At 45.3% G+C, this 23,495-nt stretch overlaps 1 protein-coding gene across 2 annotated transcripts in view; it reads right to left on the minus strand.

The window, feature by feature from the left end:
• ca9 (carbonic anhydrase IX) overlaps positions 1-23,495 on the minus strand; it is a 100,171-nt gene that overhangs the window by 35,499 nt on the left and 41,177 nt on the right. For both annotated transcript variants that reach the window (XM_078225987.1, XM_078226045.1), the window contains exons 5-8: positions 23,360-23,452; positions 18,141-18,207; positions 8,864-9,021; positions 3,028-3,157 (exon numbers count right to left, since the gene is read on the minus strand). In XM_078225987.1, coding sequence (XP_078082113.1) covers positions 3,028-3,157; positions 8,864-9,021; positions 18,141-18,207; positions 23,360-23,452 — 448 coding nt within the window. The remainder of the gene's footprint in view (positions 1-3,027; positions 3,158-8,863; positions 9,022-18,140; positions 18,208-23,359; positions 23,453-23,495) is intronic.

A 23,495-nucleotide genomic window follows, 5' to 3' on the forward strand; every position in this document is an offset into this window, starting at 1 on the left:
TCACAATTCTTCTCAGTAAATCAGGCCAACGGAAATATGTGTTATTAACTTAACTGGATAGGATCCATCTATCAATTTAGAAAAAGGATTGTTTTCAAAAACAAAAAGCAGATGTAAAGATCCATATCAATGAGAGGTGCATTTTGAAGGTGAACCGCCCATTATAAAACTGTAATGGTGAATCATTTTGAACCTTGTACAATTATATAGGCGGTAAATGAAAAGGGCATGGAATGGACGACTCTGAAATGTTACAAATATCTGGAAAAGGGGTTGGAATATTTCAAGGAGACTCGAGTTACTCATCCATCTTACAGTCTCCCCTTGCTCAACACACTCTTCTGGTCAAGAATCCTGTACAGAATCAAGATCAAGCGAGTTCCCTTTTGCCATGTAGTGACGACTAGCTTCAATATATATTTTGGACCGGATACATGGGGGTCAGCATCGCACTTGGCCCAGTATGCTTCAGCATTCAATATAATTGCAAGAAGCTAGGCAGGTTCATGTTAACGGAATGAAACGTACTGTAGCTTATGAGCAAGGCTTGTTGCAGCAATACTTCACTCCCAATGGGGCTCAATTACCCAGCGGAGGCAAGGGAGCCTGCCTCCAATCTGATCCCCAGGGCTAGAATACACGGGCAGAGGATGTCTATGGGGTCTTAGTGCATTTTCTTTGAAAGGCAAGGACACCTACTGGTTCATAGGAGATTCCTGGTCTATCTACAGGAGTTTCCCTTATTATGAAAATTGTGAAATATCCAGTGTCAAATTCAAAATGTTAGGCCCAATTTTAAATTTCCCGTGATTTGCAGAAAAGGGGACGTTAAAATGGCGATAGCCAGGAATGACATTTTAGCAAGTGTGTGTTTAGGCATTCAGCAAGGCCCACTTCCCAAACACCAAGGACCTCATCAAGTTTCTAATGTGTGGCGTCGATCAGACCCGGATTCTAATTTAACTTGGAATGGCGAGGTCAACATCTGGTCTGCCAGGAATACTTGGCACCATGAGAAGCTAAGAAGGCAAGGCACAACTTTTTTTTAAAATATGACTTCAGACAGCAGAAAACTGGTGCAATATAAAGCAAAGCAAACAGAGGCTTCCTGTAAATGAAGGCGATTTCGCAAGATGAAAAAGAAATGCCACTGAAATCTGGCAGCTGCTGTGCGAGTAAATAGTTATCAGTGATAGCAAATCCATGAAGTGTCACCGTTTCCTTTTATAGTTTAGGAGCCTAACCCAAAAATTGCAAAATATGTTTTTTTAAAAAAAGTGTAATGTTGGGATAAAGAGCACAGTTAATTCCCCAGTCTGTTGCCATAGTGCATAAATCAGACAACACTCCCAGTTAGTCAAGGTCAGCTTCCTTATAAGCATTATAAAAACGATAGATTCTGAGTTATATGAAGTGCAGGAATCATGAGGTCATTCAGACCTTAACCTGTACTAAATGATCAAGAAAGGGGCGTGGAAATGATATAATGCCTTATCATGGAAAGAAAATTTGAATTAATCATTTTTATTTCAATTACCCTTTATTACTATTAATGCCTTTATCATTTTTAGCTACTGACTAAACAAAGGTCCCATTAAGGGCCATATCTGATAACTGGCAATATTACTAATTGATTACATGTTAAATGATAAATGTTCAGTAATTATAACAGTGGAAATATTCTTACTGACACTCATCGACCGAAGGCATTTGTCCAGCATAGCACCAAAGGATTGAGTTTATTTGCCTTCCAAAGGCCTCCTTCTGACCGTAAACATTCTTGGATTCATTCTCTGAACTCTTGAACCAAGGTTGAAAGGGTAGCTTAAATCATATAGGCCAGAGGAACAAAGTCCAATTCCTGGTCCGTGCTAAGCATGTTTATCTCAATCACTGCAATAATTGAGGTTCTGGGCTTGGCTTCATCAACCCTGAGATAAGGAAGGAAAATTCAGCCAGAGTTTCCATGGAAAATTGGGACCGTCAACTGGAAGTATCCCGAAGCCCTACCAGCCTAATAAAATAATACCTGTAGAAGTCTTCAGCTCCCACTGCTGTCTTTCTGTCCCCAAAAAGTTTTAAAGTTGGGGGAAGGTTAGGGCATTCAAAATGTTCAGTTTGAATCCTGTCAAAATAATAAGCTGATATATCAATCTTCCAAGTGATAAAGGATCCAAAATGGGCTCCTGTTTTTAGTAACCGTTAGATTAGTTTATAACCCATCCTCCCCCACAATACCCGGGTCAACAAATTCTTTCTTGTGCATTCTGTTACATATGAGATTTATAGGACTGTTGTGTTTTGGGAATATGGGTAAGATTTTTCGGATGGAGGGGTTTCCCGCCCCGTCTTCTGAAGTTGATAGGGAATGCATCCTTGTCGATCACAACAGCTTCACACCCATTAATGCTTTGAGGACAATTAGCTGGAAACAAGCCTTCATCCCCTCACCCGGGCAGAGGTCGTGCTGGATAATCTGATTGGCTGGCAGCTCGGTAGTCTCAGCAGCGCCAATAGCAGCAGTGGCCAGGGTTGGGACTACAATCAGTCCCCAGATGCTAAGTTCCAGAGGCCAGGACCAGTAAATGCCAGGGTCTTATGGCAGGGAGGGGAAATTAAGCATGGGGGTGGTGGGAGGGCGCAATGTTGAAGGACACCACATTGGGCCTTGGGCATGCCAAAAGGGTGATCTGTAGGGTTCCCCCCCCCCCATCTCTGAATCCCTCCTAGTGTCAAAATTGAGGTTGGGGTGCAATTTGTGATGCATTGTAGCATTTGTTTTGACTGAAACATCTAAATGAGCACATTCATAAAATCTCCCCTCAGTGAGTCAGGGACAAATGTAGATTGGCAGTTGGGAGGAAATCCTTTATCACCAGTGACTAATTTCCATATCTAATATTTTCAGCTGATTCTTCCTCCCAGAAACCCGAGTGAGTGAGCGAGTCTCATTTGATATGGAAATGATCAGCAAACAGAAAGGGTGAAGAGCGAAAAGGTGTAATCATTAGCTAGTTGCTTATTTACCTATCCTCCGGGATGATGATAATGGTGAAAAGGAAGCAAACACAATCCTGCTGTTGAGTGGCTGAACATGCCTAAAATTAGAATCCAACGTGCCATGCGCTGTCTTTAAACTGTTCTCCAATTTGCCCAGCTAAAGAAAGGACAGAATGGACCTTCAGTAATCATGCTCAGATAAACTGACAGAAAATACAGTTGCAATTTGTGTGTAGAAACAATAAATCATCATCACTGTAATGGATTCTTGCTCAACAAGCGAATATTCTTTAGGAAAGGAAATCTGCTGCCCTTACCGGGTGTGGCCTATATGTGACTCCAGATCCACAGCAGTGTGGTTCATGCTTAAGTGTGTTCCGAAATGGCCTAGCAAGCCACTCAGTCTAAGGGAAATTAGGGATGGACAGTAAGTGCTGGCCCAGCAAGTGACACCCATATCCCATGCAAAAAAAAAATCCAACATCATTGTCCAAAAGGAGCCAGGTTTGTAAAGTTGGGTATGTGACTACATCATCAGATCATGGGGGTAATCCCAACCTCCAAAACTGCTAGGTTGGGAGTCAGGTGAGAGGTGAAAATGATTAAAAATCTCAAACTCAATTTAAACCCGAGTACAATGACACCTGGGTTTAACAGAGGCAGAGCAGTCGTCGGGCAGCCTCATATTCAACCTGCTTTACAGGTTTAATCCTGGCCAACTGAGTTTACCTGCCCTCATGGTCAGTGAAAATGAGGAGAAAGGCAAAGTGCCTTTCCAGCAGTGCTTGATGGCCTAGTGGTATTATTGCTAGACTCCAGAAACTCAGCTAATGTTCTGGGGACAAGGCAGATGGTGAAATTTGAATTCAATAAAAAATATCTGGAATTAAGAATCCATTGATGACCGTGAAACCATTGTCGAAAAACCCCATCTGGTTCACTAATGTCCTTTCGGGAAGGAAATCTGGCGTCCTTACCTGGTCTGGTCTACATTTGACTCCGGAGCCACAGCAATGTGGTTGACTCTCAACTGCCCTCAGGCAATTAGGGAAGGGGAATAAATGCTGGTCAGTGATGCCCATGTCCCACAAATGAACAAAATGGGAGAAGCAGGCATACTTCCTCATAGACACTCATTCAGCCTCATCTGGAGTAATGCACCCAGTTAAGGGCACGACACTTCAGGGAGGTGGTGAAAACATTCGAGAGGGTGCAGAGAAGATTCATGGGAAGGGTTCCAAGGATGAGGAACTTCAGTAACGTGTACAGACTGGAGAAACTGGAACTGTTTTCTTTGGAAGAAAGGTTTGATGGAAATATTCAAAATTCTCAGGTGCCTTGACAGAGCAGATAGGGAGAAACTGTTCCCATCAGTGGAAGGATCCAGAACCAAAGGGCACAGATTTAAGGTGATTGGAAAAAGAAGAAATGTGACATGAGCAAAACCTTATTTACGTAGCAATGATTTAGGATCTGGAATTCACTGCCCGACAGTGTGCTGGAGCCAGATTCAGCTCTGGCTTTTACCCGAAATCATTACCTGTAGAGGCAAGTTTTACAGGGATACAGAGAAACAGCAGGGGAGTGGCACTGAATTGCTCTAGCATTGAGTCAGACATATCAGGCCAAATGCCCTCCTTCTGTGCTGTAACCATTCTACTGGTACAAAATCCTGGAACTCCCTCCCTAATGTGGGTGTACCTACACCTCAGGGACTGCAGCGGTTCAAGAAGGCAGTTAACCACCACCCTCTCAAGGGTAACCAGAGATGGGCAATAAATACTGGCCTATCCAATGACGCCCACATCCTGTAAATTAGTAATTAAAAAACAACTATTGTGAACCTCACAGTAGTGGAATGTATCACTCACCTGATGAAGGAGAAGCGCTCCGAAAGCTCGTGATTCCAAATAATCCTGTTGGACTTTAACCTGGGTGTTGTGAGACTTCTTACTGTGCCCACCCCAGTCCAACGCCGGAGGCTCCACATCACAGCAGTGGAATGGTTCTTCCTTTAAGCTTTACCTCCTGTTGGTGGGTACCTGTGCCCATCAGGGGTATTGCCTCAATTGTGCTCCTGCTCTATCCTTCCCCGCCAATCTCTCTAACCCCCACAACACTCCTCCTTGGGGTTTCCCAGTCAGGCCCTCCCAAAATCCCTAAAGTCCTGGAAACATCTGCTCGTAGTCCCAGCAGCATTGGCCATTCCTCTCTTCTGATGCTGTTTGCACTGCAGGTTCCAGGGTGGAAGTCCCTCTATGATGAGGGTGGAAATCCCACTCTAACCCAAGTAAGGGTTGCTCCCAGTGTAATATCCCTGCGGGACAGCTGGATTTCTAGTTGGTCTGGTGCCAAGTGATTTGCAAAAGGCGCTATAGGAATACAAGTATCCCCTTCTTTATGGCAAAAAGTCAGGATTGGGGATGGCTGTGATGCCCGGGGTGGATTACGACAGACAGATTCACATGCGAAGACTGGCTAATAAAAGGCTTTAATACAAACTGAAGTTATGTGGACTTGGTGGGCCAGGTTCTCCAGTCTCACCAATGGCGAGCCCTGTTGTGAGTGAGAACGCAAAACTCAGCAACACTGGAAAATCACAGCTGTGAAACAAGGACAGAAGATTTCAGCCATAGAGCTGAAACGTTCAAAGAAATCTTGGAACAGAATTATATGGGGCACTGTGGTCCTCCTGGCTAAAAGGTGAATGGGGAGACTGCCCGGGGGAAAGAACGCCTTCCCCTGGAGAGCTGCAAGCCAATCCGATTCACCAGCCACTTTGCAGCGCAAACAGCTAATCGAGAGCTGCCTGCAAGCAGAGACTGGCAGCTCCCCATGTACTGGTAGCACTACCGGGAGTGGTGGCCACTGCCGGTACTGCACCCAGGCAAAAAAGAGATGACGTCCAATGGATTGGACCTTTCTAAATGTTCGTGGCGGGGGGGTGGGGGGGTGGGGGGGGGGGGGTGGTGAGACTGATTTTTGAGAAGCTAATGGGCGAGTGTAACCTGGAGGGAGTTACAAATTGGGAGGGGGGTTCACTCCAAGGGATCCAGATAAGGAGGTTCCCCCACTTGCTAACCACCAGCCCACTCTGTGTAGGCTGGCCACTTGATGTGGGCCTCTCTTACCACCAGTTAAATATTGGCACCATCAGGATTGCCCACTTGAGACCTCAATGGACCCATTGACAGTGGACTGGCTGACACCACACGCACTGCTGGTATAACTAGGTGCATTGACCCGAACAGGCACCGGACTGTGGTGACTAGGGGAATTTCACAGTAACTTCATTGCAGTGTTAATGGAAGCTTTACTTGTGACTAATAAATAAACTAAAAAAAAATAAAGTTTATTTATCAGTCACAAGTTAGGCTTACATTAAACACTGCAATGAAGTTACTGCACATCTTTCAGAATGTGGGAGGAAACCGGAGCACCCGGAGGAAACCCACGCAGACACGGGGAGGATGTGCAAACTCCACACAGACAGTGACCCAAGCCAGGAATCGAACCCAGGTCCCTGGCGCTGTGAGGCAGCAGTGTTAAGTAGCATTGTATTCAAATTAATTATCATTGTTGCCAAGTTGTTTAAAATAATACTTTACAGCATAGATAGAAAATAAAGACAACAGCAAGTGCTGTTGAAGCACTCAGAGCAGGAGTAAGCCATTCGGCCCCACGTTCTGTTCCTTTCTCAATGTGGAAACACACCACTGTTTTTTTAAGCATGAGCAGGCAGGGGTGAAACCATGATCATGCAGGGGACGAGATTAGTCCATTGCACGGGGTAGGGGTGCGGAGTGTGCTGACACCTGCGATCGTGGTTTGCTCAGGATAGGGTAGAGTAAAGGATCAGGGTAGGTTAAACCGAGGCTTTACCTGATGCAATTTTTCAAAGTCATCTCAGTCTTTAGGCTAAGATGAAGCATCAGATCAAGTCCAAGATAGGACACAATGTCTCATCCTGTCAGCTTGGATCCTGTTTGTCCCTCACGTGCGGACCATGAATTGTATTCAATTTGAACTTGGTTTTTTTGGTTGGAATAAAAGTACCGAAAGGTATCAAAAAAAGAGAGGCAGGAACTCATGGCAGATCACTCGACTGCTAAATGCATGTGTTAACGCATAGTTTTCCATTCAGTATTGTCTGAAGATAAACACTCGACTTTTGAGCTATTTCACTGTAACAAATCCTACCTCCAAAGGGCAGCACAGTGGTTAGCACTGCTGCCTCACAGCGCCAGGGACCCAGGTTCGATAGCCGGCTTGGGTCACTGTCTGTGTGGAGTTTGCACATTCTCCCCGTGTCTGCATGGGTTTCCTCCAGGTGCACCGGTTTCCTCCCACAGTCCAAAGATGTGCGGGTTAGGTGGGTTGGCCGTGCGAAATTGCCCTTTGTCAGGGGGACTAGCTAGGGTAAATGCATGGGGTTATGGGGGTAGGGCCTGAGTGGGATTGTAGTCGGTGTAGATTCAATGGGCTGTTTGTGATTTATATAAATGATCTGGAAGAAGGAGTAACTGGGGTGATCAGTAAGTTTGCGGACGACACAAAACTGGCAGGACTTGCAGATAGTGAGGAACATTGTCAGAGGCTACAGAAGGATATAGATAGGCTGGAAATTTGGGCAAGGAAATGGCAGATGGAGTTCAATCCTGATAAATGCGAAGTGATGCATTTTGGTGGGAATAATGTAGGGAGGAGCTACACTATAAATGGAAGAACCATAAAGGGTGTAGAGACGCAGAGGGACCTGGGTGTGCAAGTCCACAGATCTTTGAAGGTGACGTCACAGGTGGAGAAGGTGGTGAAGAAGGCATATGGCATGCTTGCCTTTATAGGACGGGGCATAGAGTATAAGAGTTGGGGTCTGATGTTGCAGATGTATAGAACGTTGGTTCGGCCGCATTTGGAATACTGCGTCCAGTTCTGGTCGCCACACTACCAGAAGGACGTGGAGGCTTTGGAGAGAGTACAGAGGAGGTTTACCAGGATGTTGCCTGGTATGGAGGGGCTTGGTTATGAGGAGAGATTGGGGAAACTGGGGTTGTTCTCCTTGGAAAGACGGAGGATGAGGGGAGACTTAATAGAGGTGTATAAAATTATGAAAGGCATAGATAGGGTGAACGGTGGGAAGCTTTTCCCCGGGTCGGTGGTGACGTTCACGAGGGGTCATAGGTTCAAGGTGAAGGGGGGGAGGTTTAACACAGATATCAGAAGGACATATTTCACACAGAGGGTCGTGGGGGCCTGGAATGTGTTGCCGGGCAAGGTGGTGGAGGCGGACACACTGGGAACGTTTAAGACTTATCTAGACAGCTATATGAACGGAGTGGGAATGGAGGGATACAAAAGAGTGGTCTAGTTTGGACCAGGGAGCGGCGCGGGCTAATTGTTCCTTGTTTCTCGTGGAAGTGGAAATGACTAGGGTTGGGAAGCATTTTCCGATCAGGGCCATTGTGATCTCCTGGACTCGTTTCGATCGCCTCAGGGGGTCGGAGAGGAATTTCCCAGATTTTTTTTCCCCATATTGGCCCTGGGGTTTTTCACTCTGGGTTTTCGCCTCTCCCTGGAGATCACATGGTCTGGAATGGGGGGGTGGGGGTGAGTTAATAGGTTGTAATGAACAAAGCATCGTAGCTGTGGGGGACAGCTCGGTGGATAGGATATTGGTATGTAGATAGGCTGGAAAATTGGGCGGGGATCCTGGATTCAGGATTCAATCCTGGACCGGGGAGCGGCGCGGGCTTGGAGGGCCGAAGGGCCTGTTCCTGTGCTGTATTGTTCTTTGTTCTTTGTTCTTTGGCCTCCTTCTGCACTGTAGGGATTCTATAAATTGCCCATTAAGTTGTACACGTACCTGTGCTTGGGAAATCTGGACAGTCTCATTGAATACAGTCCAGGTAACAGTCTGAAAGCAGGGTGGCGTTGTCAAAGATCCATCATAGCGAAAATAGCGATACAGCTGATCCGGTAACAATGTGCTGATGTCAAACCCAGGAATGTATACATGAGCATCTAAAATGGAACAAAAGCAACACAGTCTTACCAAAGGTAGGGACTTATTGCAATAGACAGTGGGTCTGTCTTCACAAGCAAATTTCAATGATTACTTGACCATCCACCCAAATTAATCAAAGTGTTTTAAAGTTACTCACATCAAATGGACTTTTATCTATTCAAAACAAATCTAAAATATAATTTTAAAGAATGCCACGATGGTTACTTTTTAAAAAAAAATAAATGGTTTGCGTGGAACAAACATGTAATAGAGATTTTAAAAATCCAATCTGGTGTGATACCCAATTGTCAGTTAGGTGTGCTAACATCTTTCATCTGAAATGCTAGATTTATAAGCAGAGTGTGGCAAGTGCTGAATGGCAAAATACATCTCCTGAGATGTAAGTGCGGCTGTATCCTCAGAGCTCCTGTTCATGTGCTTTGGCCAGGAATATTGCACACAGTTAGATTCCCAAGGGGAGCAGGGAGGGGAGTGGAACAAAAAGGAGGAAAGTAAACAATGAGAAAGGAAAGGTTTGAGAAGAGGAGAAGTGGCAGCTCGAAAATAGAGGGGGAGCTCGCTTTCTCTACAAGAATGGAGACAGAATCAGAGGCCAGTCACTTGAATTCCCTGGCTAAAGGCCAAGGTGGGCAAAGAGCCAGGAACAAATTCCAGCCAGACCTCTTGGTGAGGGAAGCTGCACCACAGGGGGACAAGGAGTTGGAAAAATGGTTGCAAAAATGTTAGGAGACATGGCAAGGAAAAGCCATTGAGATTGGAATAATATATCCAGATAGCAATGTCAATGCTCTACATTACCATAACAACAACTTAGATGTAATGAATCAACCGAGGCACTGCACAGCAGTGTTATAAAACTAATGACACCGAGCTACATGAGGAGATGTCAGGGCAGAAGCTCAAAAAAAAGGTCAAAAATGGTTTTAAGGTGCATCTTAAAGAAGGAAAGCCAGGTTGAGAGTGGAGAGATGGAGGGAGTAGGTTTTAGATATTTGGGCCTTGGCAACTGAAGGTACAATTTGGAATGCTCAAGAGGCCAGAATTAGAGGAGTGCAGATATCTCCGAGGGTTGTGGGTCTGAAGGAGATTACAGAGATAGGAAGGGACAAGGGATGGAGGGATTTGACAATGTGCTTGTGAATTTTAAAATGGAGGTGTTTCTCAAGAAGCCCAGTGTAGATCAACAAGCATAGGGGGAAATTAGAGTTTTGATGACATCAACTTAATGGAGGGTAAAATGTAGGAGGCTGGCCAAGAGTGTTGGAATAGTCATGTCTAGAGGGGATAAAGGTGCGGATGAGGGTGCGAGCAGCAGTTAAACTGAGGCAGGGACAAAGTTGGGCAAGCAGGTGGAAATGGGCGGCCTGGGTGATGGTGTGGATGTGTGTTCAGCAACTCATCTTACAGTCAAACATTATCTGACAGTTGCCAGGGTGAGAGATGGAGCTGGTGGTTAGGGAGCACTTGTTGTGGGATTGAAAACAGTGGAGGGTTGAGGGAACTGCTCGTGAGGTGGAGCTGGGCATACATGAGGAAACAGATGTGTTTTAGGAACACCTGTTAATTTGGACTACAGCCATATTTAGCTGGCAGGAATGTATCGAATTTCTGTTTAATTTTCTTAAGTCTGTTTCAGTTCATGAACAAAGCATACAACCAGAACCTGAACCTGAAAAAATTCAGTTGATCTTTCTGGAAATTGAATGTCTTTATCTCATGGCTATTGATGTCCAAGATAACATGTTGTTGGTCACATTATCACTGCTGCAATGCAGGCAGTTTCCATCAGCATTCTAAACCACAATGCATTTAAAACAGCTTTGACACATAGGCAGTGGGGCATGAGTGATATTATCAAAAACATATATGTTTGACTTGGCAACTGTATCAGTTCACTGGTGCATAGACAAAAAAAGTGCCAAGTTTGGAACCCCCTTTGTAAATCTACTCCCTCTGACAGACATCCATTTTGAATTGCTTTGCCAACTTAACTCAACACCAACAAGCACAATGGACACCTGGCAAGGGTGAAACCATAATCAGGCAGGGGAGGCGACTAGTCCATTGCACTTGGGGTGTGCTGATGCCTGCGATCACGGTTTTCCTGTGCTAGGGTAGAGCAAGCGATCAGGGTAGCCAGTGAGGTTAAACAGAGGCATTTACCTGTTCCATTTTTTAAATGATGTGAGACTTCTTACCATTTAAAGCCATCTTGGCCTCTTGGCTAAGATGAAGCCCAGATCAAGTCTGGGAGGGGGTGTAATGCTTCATCCTGTTGGCTTGGATATTGACCGAGCCAAAGATGGGATGTATGTTCTTGTCTTGTCAGTTTGGATCTGGTTTGACCCTCGTGTGGGGACTCTGAATGCACTTCAATGGCTTTTCTGATTAGGAATAAAGTAGCAAAAGCTACGGGGAAAAAAAAGACAAGCACTGCTTCTTCAACCAGTTCAGAAATTGTGCTTTCACAGTCTCTACTTGGGCAGGGTTTGACAGCACACGTCGGGTTTTTGTGTGCACTGTCCTAGGATGCAAGCTATGCGTTAAATTTACCCTCCGACTCATTTAGGGCCTTGGAAATTGATAGATTTCCTTCCTTTTTGAGATACTAACACGTACACACTTGCACAGGCTCATGTAGATTCTGTGGGAAAGAGCAACCATTGCATCAAAACAGGTAGAAGCAGCCAGTCCCAGACACAAACACAGTGCAGGCATTGCCAAATAGTTTGTAATTTCAGCATAATGGTCCCGAATTTCCATGGGGGCTCTCCTGATCTCAGTGCAACGCGGGTGAGAGATCAGCAGGAACTCCAGACAAGTAACACGAAAAACAAGTTAAGGTGGAAATTCAAGACTTTAACCTGGAAATTGATTTTTAAAAATTTGATGCCGCTTAATGGCACTTATGAGAAATATGTGCATGTGCTGGGCTATTCAAAAAAAGGAATTTTTATAGATTTACAAATGGTGGAAGTTTAAAAATCTGACATGCTAATACTGAAAAGATATAGGAAAGATTCACAGTAGGAAACAAATCCCATTGGAAAACTCAACACCACAGCTTGAAGAACAATGGGCTAATTCTCTGCTTTGAGATATGGAGCTGAATTATTGTCTCCCCAGCCTACGGAGACGGAATTGGATATTGGATATGGGAACCCCTGAAAACACTGGCACCAGGCAGCGCATCAACTTCAAGGCATGAGTCCTTGCATCAGCAATACTCATCAGGGCAAGATGAGGGTGGGACAGGAATAGCACTCTCCTCCCCACTGAGGCCAACTCAATTTGTTCGAAAGTTTAAGAGCTTGTTGGAGGGGGGAGTGTGGAATATTTAAAAAGGTGCATTGGTTTCAGAATCCTGGCAGTCTCGGAACAGCTGAGGAGAAGTGGGTACACAGTGGGGAGCCACTCAAGGCCACCCCAAGGAATCGCGCCAGCCCCATAAGAGGGTCAGCAGGGCAAAGAGGCACGTCCTTGGCACTACAGAGATGGCAGGAGAGTGGACACTCAACTCTCGGGGATTGAATGAGGTAATCTTCCCCCCCTCCCGGCATCACAGGAGCAGGAGAGAAGGAGAGCGGCCATTCACAATAGAACAAAGAACAAAGAAAATTACAACATAAGAACAGGTCCTTTGGCCCTCCAAGCTTGCACCGACCAAACTAAAACCCCTATCCTTCCAGGGACCATATCCCTCTATTCCCATCCTATTCATGTATTTGTCAAGTCGCCCCTTAAAAGTCACTACCGTATCCGCTTCCACTACCTCCCCCGGCAGTGAGTTCCAGGCATCCACCACTCTATGTAAAAAATCTGCCTCGTACGTTTCCTTTAAACCTTGTCCCTCGTACCTTAAATCTGTGTCCCCTAGTAATTGACTCTTCCACCCTGGGAAAAAGCTTCTGACTATCCACTCTGTCCATGCCTCTCATAATCTTGTAGACTTCTTTCAGGTCTCCCCTCAACCTCAGTCGTTCCAGTGAGAACAAACTAAGTTTCTCCAATAGAATAGCCACCCGTCCAAAAAGACTGTGGTTGGCAATGGGGGCACAGCTCTCAGATTGGGTCAGTAGCACTGAAAGACAATGTCCTCTGCAAGAAGGGAAGAACCCTGGGAATGCAGAGGGGCTCAGGAGATGAAAGGGAGGCAGGAAGGACCCAAAGGCCATATCCTCAATACAGCATCTGTCACTGAAGATGGAGTTAGCTGGAGATGATCGAGACCCAGTGCCACATCATCGATTGTCATAATTCCATCTGGTTCACTAATGTCCATTAGGGAAGGAAATCTGCCGTCCTTACCTGCTCTGGCCTACTTGTGCCTCCAAAGCCACAGCAATGTGGTTAACTACCCTCAAACAAACTCGCAAACCACCAAGTTCAAGGGCAATTCAGGATGGGCAACAAATGCTGGCCTTGCCACACATCCCAGGAAAGAGAAAAAAGCCCTCTGGAAATGTAGCATGTTTGCAGAAAACACTGGTTTTGAACAACAATAAGTGCTGGACACTTCTCGACCAAGCAGCTAGTCTATGCATTTGAGCTCCTGTGGGATCGGTTTAACAAAGTGTGGTTCCAGTTGAGCTGAAGAGATAAGACAGTGTCATGCAGCCTATCTGAAGCAGTTAGATGAGCACTTGAAACACCATAACATACAAGGCTGCGGACCAAGTGATGGAAAATAGGATTGGAATAGACTGGCGCAGACATGATGGGCTGAAGAGTAGCAGCAAGTTAATTTCTCTTGACTGTTGCATGAATCTATTGATGTTTTTCACTCTCTGTAGTTGTTTCAAGTTGTAAGAATCTACAGCAAACAGTGTGGCACAGGCTGACTTGCTAACTTCAAGGTTTTTGCACAATACCACTTGCTCCCAGACATGGTGCACTAGGTTGCTAGCACCAGTGGGGGGGCGGGGGCGGAGTGGGGGGGGGGGGGGGGCGGTATAGTGCAGCCAAGTGGCTCGGAGGGGACTGGATAGCACCAGTGGGGGAGGGGGGGGGGTATAGTGCAGCCAAGTGGCTCGGAGGGGACTGGACTCAGTTTTGACTTTGTCCAGCCTGAGATAGATCTGAAGAACCTTCTTCAAGAAAAAGAGTTAGAGAGAGGAGGAAAGCGGCACCTGAGAGGGGATTAGGTCTGAGGATATCACCGCCTTCAATGAGTTCCACCTGGTTACTGACCAGGACTCAGCAATGGCCCTTCCCTTTTGTTTTATTGTTTCATGGGATATGGGTGTCACTGGCGAGGCCAATATTTATTGCCCATCCTAGTTGCCCTCACGAAGGTGGCGGTGAGCCGCCGTCTTGAACCGCTGCAGTCCATGTGGTGTAGGTACACCCACCTTGCTGTTAGGGAGGGAATTTCAGGATTTTGACCCAGCGACTGTGAAGGAACGGTGATATATTTCCAAGTCAGGATGGTGAGTGACTTGGAGGGGAACATCCAGATGTTGTTCTCATGCATCTGCTCCCTTGGTCTTTCTAGGCGAGGGGTTGTGGGTTTGGAAAGTGTTGTCTAAGGAGCCTTAGTGAGTTGCTGCAGTGCATCTTGTAGATGGTACACAGCTGCTGCTGTGCATCACTGATGGAGGGAGTAAGTGTTGAAGGGGTGAATGGGGTGCCAAACTTTGTCCTGGATAGTGTCGAGCTTTTGTTGTTGGAGCTGCACTCATCCAAGCAAGTGGAGAGTATTCCATCACAGTGCTGACTTGTGCTTATAGATTGTGGACAGGCTTGAGAGTCAGAAGGGGAGTTACTCAGTGCAGCATGCCCAGCCTCTAACCTGCTGTTGTAGCTGCAGTATTTATATGGTTAATCCTGCAATGTACTCTCCATAGGCCGAGGGCATGCCGATGCGCTTTAACTAAGTGCATTGTCCAATGGTGTGACACCTTTTTACTGTAATAGAAAAGGAAAGGTTGTGCAGTCTGTTTGCAGGGTTGCTGTCACAGTTATAGTGGATTAGCTGGCAATGTGTGCAGGCTGAGAAATGTGGGCAGTAAGTTTGCAGCAGTCTTAATTCTGCAAAGGTGCAATGAAGCAGATGACTGTTTGTGTGAGGCTGGATCAATAGAGATTGTTAGGTGAGTAATGAGAGTGTGAGAAATGAGCAATGACGGAGGCTCATGGTGCGATATGGCATTTAATATATTCACTGACCTCGACAACTGTGTGAAGTCATTGAACTTCTTGTGATGTCACACCCAGGCCTGTCAGGATGTACACCTTGCATTGACTTCCACAACTACCTACTCACACTCCTTCCCAACATCTGTTTGATGGCCTCCTGTGGATATAGGCCACTGTTACTCCTTTCCACCTGCTCCCCGAAAGCCTGCAGTGCATTCTCCAAGAACCTTGGAGCCTGCTCACTCTCCCCCATTGTGCCAGTCTTCACTGTTGCCCAGGCCAGATTTTCTCAAACCATGACTGTCAGCACCTGCCTGAACCACGCTACACCTCCTCAGTTTACCTATCACCACACCAGGTCCACAGCAGATGCTATTTCCTTGGCCCTACACTCAACCCTGGAGCACCCAGATAACAAAGGCACCTATGTCAGACTCCTATTTATTGACTACAGCTCAGCCTTCAACATTATTCCCACAAAACTCATCTCCAAACTCCGTGGCCTGGGCCTCGGCACCTCACTCTGCGACTCGATCCTGAACTTCCTAACTCACAGACCACAATCAGTAAGGATAGGCAACAACACCACCTCCATGATCATCCTCAACACCGGTGCCCCACAAGGCTGTGTTCTCAGCCCCCTACTATACTCCTTATACACCCGACTGTGCGGCCAAATTCCCCTCCAATTCGATTTTCAAGTTTGCTGATGACACCAATGTAGTGGGTTGGATCTCAAACAATGATGAGACAGAGTACAGGAATGAGATAGTGAATCTGGTGAACTGGTGTGGCAACAATAATCTCTCCCTCAATGTCAAAAAAACGAAGGAGATGGTCATCGACTTCAGGAAGCATAAAGGAGAACATGCCCCTGTCTACATCAATGGGGACAAAGTAGAAAGGGTCAAGAACTTCAAGGTTTTAGGTGTCCAGATCACCAACAACCTGTCCTGGTCCCCCCATGCCGACACTATAGTTAAGAAAGCCCACCAATGCCTCTACTTTCTCAGAACACTGAGGAAATTTGGCATGTCAGGTACGACTCTCACCAACTTTTACAGATGCACCACAGAAAGCATTCTTTCTGGTTGTATCACAGCTTGGTATGACGCCTGCTCTGCCCAAGACCGCAAGGAACTACAAATGGTTGTGAATGCAGCCCAATCCATCACGCAAACCAGCCTCCCATCCATTCTGCACTTCCCGTTGCCTTGGCAAAACAGCCAGCATAATTAAGGACCCCACGCACCCCGGACATTCTCTCTTCCACCTCCTTCCTTCGGGAAAAAGATACAAAAGTTTGAGGTCACGTACCAACCGACTCAACAGCTTTTTCCCTGCTGCTGTCAGACTTTTGAATGGACCTACCTTGGATTAAGTTGATCTTTCTCTACACCCTAGCTATGACTGTAACACTACATTCTGCACTCTCTCCTTTCCCTCTCTATTAACAGTATGTTTTGTCTGTATAGCGCACAAGAAACAATACTTTTCATTATGCTAATACACCACTTTATTATACATAAAGGGGCTGCACCAGTGACTTGCAGCAAGACAAGTCCTAAACTTCGGACCTACAATGTCCGGTCCAGGCTGTAAACACGTGTTTTACACACCCACTGCTCGTTTCTCATTGGGCGAGCTCCCACTCACTTTGGGGAAACTCTTATTCTACAGAGCCCACAGGGAGATCGATTGATGACCCCGCGTCCTTCTTGGCCACTAACAGATTCCTTCGTCAAAAAAATCTATTGACTATTTCATTACACTCTTCACTTAGCAGCAATCCACCCAACGGGCCAGTAATTAGGCCAGGCCCCAGGTATACTTGATGACAAAGGATGTTGATAGGTGACATCAGGTGGAATTTTCCCATCCAACCCACTACGGGGGGAGGGGGGGGGGGTGCGTTGGTGCACCATGGAAATGGGTCTATTACCTTTGGGTGGAATTTTCTGGTCTTGGTGAGTGTGGCCAGAAACCCCTCCCATTTCTTTTGGGGGGGGGCAGGAGGAGTTGGTCTCATCTGAATGTCTTTCTCCACTTACTGTCCTTCAATGCATACTTAGGCTTTTCTTTACCCCTTCCACTTACGCTGTTCCTTTTAAAAAATGCCGTTGATCCATAATATCGTCCAACCGTAGGGAAGGATCCAATTCTGAAAATATCAAATCGGCTTTCTCCCCACTGACACTGCCAGGGGTTTTCTTAGCATTCGCTTCAGATTTCCAGCCTCTGCAGCAATGCAACTAAAGGGGCTGGAAAGTTAGGTACAGACCAGTCAGACATGTGGGCCGCGATTCTCCCATCCCGGGCCCGGAGAATCACACACGGGGGCAGAGGGTGCAGGATTCGCACAAGACTTTGCGCCCTGCTAGCATTTCCCAGCGCCAGATTTCCAGCGCTGTCTGCTTTTAAATGCTATTAGCAGGTCTGGGACTGGGCTTCTCTGGGCCCGCTAGCATCTCCCACCCCGCCAGGAGTGTTTTACTCCAGCGAAAATTACACCAGCTCCCCTTTCGGGGAACTAGCGGCCCGAGCCCATTGGAGTGAAGGGGGAGGCAATTGGTGCCCCCTGGGCATGGGCACCCTGGCAGTGCCAGCCTGTGACCCCTAGCACTGCCCATCAGGCATGGGGGCAATCCTGCTGCCACTCTGTCATTGGGGGCAGGAGGGAGACCAGCGATCGGGGCTGACAGTTCGGGGCCACTGGACCAGTGCCAACTAAGAAATAAACTGTTAATGTCTTGGATGAAATAGCAAGTAATATGAATTAAGCCCCTTTCCTGCCAGGAATCTGTAGACAAAAAAAAAAATTCAAGAAAGACACTGGTGCATTGGTGATCCTAGAATTAGGCGAATGCAACATCACTGTTAACTTGCCAACAATAATTCCAAATGTATTCCTTGACATAATATCTGAAGCATTTATCTATTTATGTATGATAGGTCGATTGTATAAGCAATCAATTACCTTCTGCAGCAATGTCTTGAAGTTTATCAAAAATAGGATTATAGTTTTTATTATCTTGTGCTCCAACCTGCAACATAAACACATTGGGCTGGAATCGGGATTGTGTCAAAAATTAAATGCAAAGAAAACTAGAACTAAACCCACCTCCGGTCCACCAACTTCCAGTTTTAGTGGGAGCAGTACGAAGAGTGGAGGACCAATCAGCATTCATTTCAACAGTCAGTCTATTTTTTAGCTACAGGCGGCTGGTTTTCTTGGACCTTAGGAAAGTCAACAGCTTAAAGAAGGTGAGAAAAGCTGAATCAATGAAGCAAGTGTCGATATAGCACAGCTTGTGGGCTGAGAGGGCAGAGTGTTTCTTTCAGGCAAAGAAATTCCCCTCGCTCCTCCACCTCACACTCCTGTGACCTGCCTGACCATCATTAAGCCCCTCAAGCACCACCAGGCCCACTGAAAATGTTACTTTTACTGTAAAGAGTTAAATAGATAATAGACATCAAATCCTGGCATCTTACAGACTTCCAGTAGTAAGACGTTGGAACATATCTTTTCCCAAAATTGCATCTATTAAATTTGAATTCATATTTTACATTTTGAACATTATGAAAAAGTAATTTAAACTGGACTTCTGGGAAGCAAGAGAAAATACACTAAGGCAGGTTGGATGTTAAAGTTTATTTATTAGTTACAAGTAAGGCTTACATTAACACTGCAATGAAGTTACTGTGAAATTCCCCTAGTCGCCACTCCGGCGCCTGTTCAGGTCAATACACCTAACCAGCACGTCTTTCAGACTGGGGGGGGGGAAACTGGAGCAAACCCACGCAGGCACAGGGAGAACGTGCAAACTCCACACAGACAGTGACCCAAGTCGGGAATCGAACCCAGGTCCCTGGCGCTGTGAGGCAGGAGCGATAACCACTGTGCCATTCTCACTAGACAGAGCAATGTCATTGTTGTGACCAGAATCAGAGCTAGTTGGTGACGCTAAATCCAAGACATGAAGCTTTTCTTTATTGAGAGAACTTATTAACCAGTTCAGTCTCACTGCTATCCTCAGAAACACCCAGCTAATCCCCATGGTTAGGTGCATTGACCTAAACAGGCGCCAGAGTGTGGCAACTAGGGGAATTTCTCAGTAACTTTATTGCAGTGTTATTGAAAGCCTTACTTGTGACTAATAAATTAACTCCTTTTGATAAGATAAAAATCAATAAGTTAAACAAAAACATCAATAATTGAGGTGGCAAACAGCACATGATGGGCCACTGTAAAAATAAAGTTTATTAGTCACAAGTAAGGCTTACATTAACACTGCAATGAAATTACTGTGAAATTCCCCTAGTCGCCACAGTCCAGCGCCTGTTCGGATCAATGCACCTAACCAGCATGTTTTTCAGACTGTGGGAGGAGACCGGAGCACCCAGAGGAAAACCTCACAGACACGGGAAGAATGTGCAAACTCCACACACAGACAGACAGTGACCCAAGTCGGGAATCGAACCCAGGTCCCTGGCACTGTGAGGCAGCAGTGCTAACCACTGTGCTGCCCCTGAAACTGAAACGAAGGAAGTTTAACAAACTATCCTTTCTGGGGCAATGATTTACCCCGGATGCCCCATTTATATGCTGCTTTGAAGAGCAAAATAAATGATCAACAGAACAATATCAAAAGGTGGTGCGGGGAGGATGGGGTTGGAACAGTGGTGACAAAGTGGGTGTGGACATATCCACTATTTATAATTTTTTAATAAAACAAAATGAGTGATAAATTAAACAAAAAAGAATGGGGTTTCCAGCCCCTGGTGGGGTACCGTAACCTAAATAAAACATTAAAGAGAAACTTAATGAACTAAACCAAAATATCATTTCTTCGAGTAATGATGCACCCCCAGATATTTGCTGAAAGAGAATCAGGACCCATCACCCGTCTCCCTTAACGTTAACAATGTCATTGACATTAACAAAAATATAATTGATAAGTCATTGACAATTATGAATATCTTGTCAATTAACCAGGAACAAACAGGATTCAGTTTCAAATAATTTTCTTGCATTTTTGCTTGTTTCATTCTGCCACAAGTAATTGCATTGAAACACTGCTGTTTCTAATTTAATCTCCATATCCGCAAAAGGAAATGAACGTGGCTTGGCTAATGGCAGACTCCCCTGTGAAATCTAGGTTTTCGGAGTTCGAAGTAGCTATGGGAATGTGATGTGAGCCACAAGCATGCAAGGTGCTTTATTCATGTAAAAAACTCAGGGATGTGGCCTATTGTCTGAAAATGTAGCCTATGCATTCTAGAACTTATGCAGTTGAAGAACTTTGCCCTTTGTACAAACTGTTCGCACAGTACTCAACACGAGCTGCTCCCAGTCACTGTAAAGCAACAATGACAGCTTGTGTTGATATAGCATCTTTAATGCAGTAAGACACCACCCAAGGCGCCTCACAGGGGCATTGTCAAACCAAATATTGGTGTTCAACCACTCCAGGAGATTTTCAGGCAGGTGAAAGAAAAGCTTGCTGAGAGGTTAGCTTTAGGAGGAGTATTTTACAGGAGGAAGGAAAATGGAGGCACAATAGAATGGTGAGTTAATAGAAGAATTATAGATAATTAAAGCAGATTCTGTGATCCAGCATTTCTATGAGGGAACAGTGTCCAGAGAGATTATAGGATCAGGTTATAAGCCACAACACTGTAGAATTATTCTTGGACTCATTTCTTGTAGTGTGATTTGGTGTAAGGCAAGGCCAGCATTTATTTCTGATTGTCCTCAAGGTGGTGGTGAGCTGCCTTCTTTAATCATTGCAGTCCAGGTACACTCACTATACTGTTAGGGGAGGAGTTCCAGGATGCTGCTCCACTGATAGTGAAGGAACAGTGATATATTTCCAAGTCAGGATGGTGGGTGGCTGAGGGAACCTTGCAGGTGGCGTTCCCAAATATCTGTTGCTCTTGTTCTAATTTAGTAGAGTTCAAGGATTTGAAAGGTGCTGTTGAAGGAGCTTTGGCAAGTTTCTGCAGTGCATCTTGTAGCTGGTACACTCTGCTGATACTGTATGCTTGTGTGGAAGTGTATGACTGCTCAAGGTGTTGGATGGGGTGCTAATCAAGCAGGCTGCTTTATCCTGGATGGTGCTGAACCACTAGAGTGTTGTTGAGACTGCACTCATCCAGGCAAGTGGAGAGTATCCTTGTAGATGGTGGACAGACTTTGCAGAGCCAGGACACGAGGCCTTTTCCACAGAATTCCCAGGTCCTAACCTACTCCTGTAGTCACAATATTTATATGGCTAGTCCAGTTCAGTTTCTGGTAAATGCTGACTTCTAGGATGTTGATGCTGGGTAGAAGGTTCAGCAATGGTAATTCCATTAAAAGTCAAAGGGAGATGGCCATTGCCTGTCACTTGAGACCCAGGTGTAATTTGTCACTTATTAAATCAAGCCTGAACAATGTGTAGTCATCAGCGAACATCCTCACTCCTGACCATGTAGTCAAAGGAAGCTTATTGGTGAAACAGTTGAAGATGGTTGGACCTAAAACACTACAATGAGGAACTCCTGCAACAAAGTCCTGGCCTGAGATGATCAATCTCCAACAACTACAACCATCTTTCTTCTGCTAATTAGACTCCAACTAGAGATAGTTTTCCTCTTAATTCCCATTGACGTCAATTTTACTTGGGCTCCTTGATGCTATATTGAATCAGATACCAAACTTGATGTTACAGTTGGCACCTATTAAGTCAGATCTTTGGTTCAGGTTTTGGCCAAGGAATTAGTGAGGTCGAGTCAAGTGGTCTTAGCAGAATTCAAACTGGTTATTGCTGAGAAAGGTTGGCAAGGTCATAATGTCAATCTGGCAATGCCAATCTGTGCCAAGGGGCAGTGCCAGGGGACATGTCCCTCTCCTTTGAGAGCTATACTCAATTTTAAGCCCCCAGGGAGGTCCCCATGACAAGTTCAGGTCTAGCTGAACCTGTCGTAAATAGCACCAGCATGATGACACGCCAGCGCCTGCCGAATATCCAGTGGGGGTTTTGAGGGGGAGGGGGAGTAAGATCGGAACCTTGCCGATGCAAATTGCGCCCTCTGGATTTTGAGAACATGCCATCATTCCCACAGACGGAGATTGCAGGCTCAAAATCATCTCCTCAGTCTCTTTCCTAGCATGTCTGTAGTTTCTTAGATGAGTTGATGCTTTGGTTGAAGTGAAAGCTTTGTAAAGCAGAGGGTTTTGAGCAAGCTGCAAAGTCTCTTGTACTTGAATTGCCAAGAGGTTGGTTCTCAAGTGAGTTTGAAGTTGGAACAGGTTGGGGAAAGCCTTCAATCCACTTTATTACCTTGGCTGCTTAGCTGACTTGCAGCTTGTCTGATGGATCTCAGTCTTTGTGCAGCTTGTTGAATTTTTAAAGTGAACCACAAAATGACTTCCTCACCATGTGGCTTCTACATGTCCAAAGTATTTTTTTTTTCAAAAGGGGTGGTATATTGATTATACATCCTGTGTTGTTGTTTGAAACTTTAAAATTCAGTAACTTCATTGCAGTGTTAATGTAAGCCTTACTTGTGACTAAATAAATAAACTTTAACATTAATTTGCCTTGTCTAATTTGAAAGAGAGATCATCATAATACAATGGAAGATCACCCCATTCACATTTTTCTAACACACAAGAGTCAAAGTGTTTTTGACGGTCCCTCCACAAACAAAGGGATGTGTGAATTTTCCAGATGGCTGTGAATGTTCATATTTAATTAGACATTTGCTTGAGACTCAGTACAGTCTGGAGCAACAGTGTGGGTTTGATTCCCTTTCCGGATGGAAGGCAATGGCAAACCACCAATGACAAAAACAAACTGCCAAGAAAGCAGCTCAAGATGAAGTATTACTGCCCGTGAGCCAAAGGACCCGTCTTTGGGCACAGCACACATGAATAAAGGTAAATGAGACTGCACTATTGCTAATTCAGATTTGTCCAGAACCTGGTGTCTGTACTTTGTTGTACAAGGCTTTTGGTGAAGGTTGAAAATGGTAAGTGAGAAGTTATGATAAATCAAAATGGAACAGCAAGCATGGATTTTAAAGTCATACGCATTGCAGGAAAGAGAGAGAGAATAAGTTCCAGAAACTGAATACAAGTACAAAGACAGAGGGAGAGATTTGCAATCTCTTCCTAATAAGGGAATGACCAAAACGTTGATGACATCTTACCTGAAATAATATCCCCAGCACAGCCAGACCGTCTGCTTTCTGTGCTGCCTCAATCAAATTTCCATATTTGGCAGCAAAGTGAACAATGTGCATCTGCAGCAATAAGAAGTGTAAATTACCAAAGTCAAGATTCCAG

Source organism: Mustelus asterias, chromosome 1 (assembly GCF_964213995.1).
Source record: "Mustelus asterias chromosome 1, sMusAst1.hap1.1, whole genome shotgun sequence".
Lineage (NCBI taxonomy): Eukaryota > Metazoa > Chordata > Chondrichthyes > Carcharhiniformes > Triakidae > Mustelus > Mustelus asterias.